Here is a 1,881-nt window from a genome sequence, read left to right as displayed (position 1 = left end):
GCTCGTTTTCTATTTTGGACCGGATTGTCTAACTCCATTATGTCCACTTGGGATTGTGTAAACAATGGCGGAGATGACCGAGGACGTGGCTCGGCATCGCCTCCACCAGGATCGGGGGGCTCGGACATTTACAAGACAAACACAAACACAAATATAAAGCAACTATTTATCTATCTACTCACCAATATAATGTATAATAACCACAAACCAGTTAACTAAACACATAAGATAGGTCAACAGGGGATATAAAAATGAAAATTCGCCAAAACACAAACAGCCTCTTGCAGTTCCCAACCGGAAGTCCGCATTTATAAATATATTAGAGTATGAATCAGCAACGGTCATATTTTGAATTATGTTTGCATGTAGTATTGTGTCTAATCATAGGTCCATCCATCTGTTCGCATTTTGTCTGTGGCACAAATCAAAAACTTATCAAACAAAACATTGTATTATTTTATAATATTCTTTGTATTTCTAAGTGAAAATTTATTGTTTTCTTTTACAAAATGTTTTGAATATTTAGTGGTTAAGTCGGTCTCTATAAATAAGTGAAAATGGAGAAATTAAATAACGTTTTGTTAGCAATATCGCTGAGTGTTTTGTTGGGTGTGGCCGGTCAATATGAGTGGCAAATTCGAGACGCTTTCGACGAAATTCGAGGAAAAATAGACAAAGTTTCATCGGACAACTGTTACATAACACATTTAGACGACTTATTCTTACCAGAGGACTCAGTATCACACCATCCTGACGTGAAAGAAATAAATATAAACCCTGTGTTTCCGAACCGCACAGCGATGTTACATTTGCACAATATGGCCATGAATAGGGCGTTTTTCTGGAGTTACATTCTCCAATCAAGATTCATACGCCCCGCTATTAACGACACTTACGATCCTGGCATGATGTATTACTTCCTCTCTTCTGTTGCCGACGTGTCTTCAAACCCTTACATTAATGCTAGTTCGATATATTTTTCACCGAATATGTCTTATACATCGTCGTATAGAGGATTTTTCAATAAGACTATGCCCCGTTTCGCGCCAAGAGCGTACCGGGCAGATGATTTTAACGACCCTGTTCATCTACAAAAGATATCAACATTGAATACGTTCTACGTTGAAGACTTAGGAGCGTTTGACAAGGAAAGTCTGTCTAAGGATTATACATCTGACTTTTACCGTATAAATGAGTGGTATCAACTCTGGTTGCCGGATAAAGTAGATAAGCGACATGATACGAAGACTACGTACAGAGTGGAGATCAGATATGCCAATAATACTAATGAAACTTTTACCTTCCATGGTCCACCGGGGAATGATGAGGTATTTATCAGTGTTATCATGAGGTATTCATTCATACAAATTAACTTTAGTACATATTTAAAAGTATATGGTGACACTTGAGTAAAAGTATACTGCCCTCAGAAGGAAAATGACCCAACTGTGATATAAAGTATGCATGGTTGTGCCTTTCTTCATTACGAGGGCAGAATAAATAATAATTACATTATAATACACTAAAATATTGTAAATGTTATTTACAAAGAGCTCTAGGGGTTGAGTTTCTTGCTCATTCTTCTCAGGGGAATCTGCCTTACGAATGAGCGGTAGAGTTTAACCATTATGACGATTTCAAGTGTAATAATGCTTACCTATGAAATAAAGATTATTTTGAATTTGAATTTGACTACTACTTTTAATACTTATAATTATTGCCTTTTTCTTTTTTTAACCATTGTCCTAATATTGCTGTTCCACTTTATGACCTAATTTCTCCAAAATTCCCCCGCCCCATTAACATAAACAACCTCTTAACTTTAGTGTTCTCCCCCCCCATATTGTTACTCTATGTAAATTTATCCACTTAAATAACATA

General features: G+C 36.3%; 1 protein-coding gene across 1 annotated transcript in view; it reads left to right on the top strand.

Moving 5' to 3' along the window:
- Positions 1-537: 537 nt before the first annotated feature.
- LOC113240408 overlaps positions 538-1,881 on the top strand; it is a 5,008-nt gene continuing 3,664 nt past the window's right edge. Inside the window, exon 1 of the mRNA XM_026477696.1 lies at positions 538-1,328. Coding sequence (XP_026333481.1) covers positions 558-1,328 — 771 coding nt within the window. The 5' untranslated portion in view covers positions 538-557. The remainder of the gene's footprint in view (positions 1,329-1,881) is intronic.

This window comes from Hyposmocoma kahamanoa, unplaced genomic scaffold (genome assembly GCF_003589595.1).
Source record: "Hyposmocoma kahamanoa isolate Upper Pololo Valley unplaced genomic scaffold, ASM358959v1 138, whole genome shotgun sequence".
NCBI classification, from domain to species: Eukaryota; Metazoa; Arthropoda; class Insecta; order Lepidoptera; family Cosmopterigidae; genus Hyposmocoma; species Hyposmocoma kahamanoa.
Note: the sequence above shows the minus strand (reverse complement) of the source record. Positions and strands in the feature narration are given on the sequence as shown.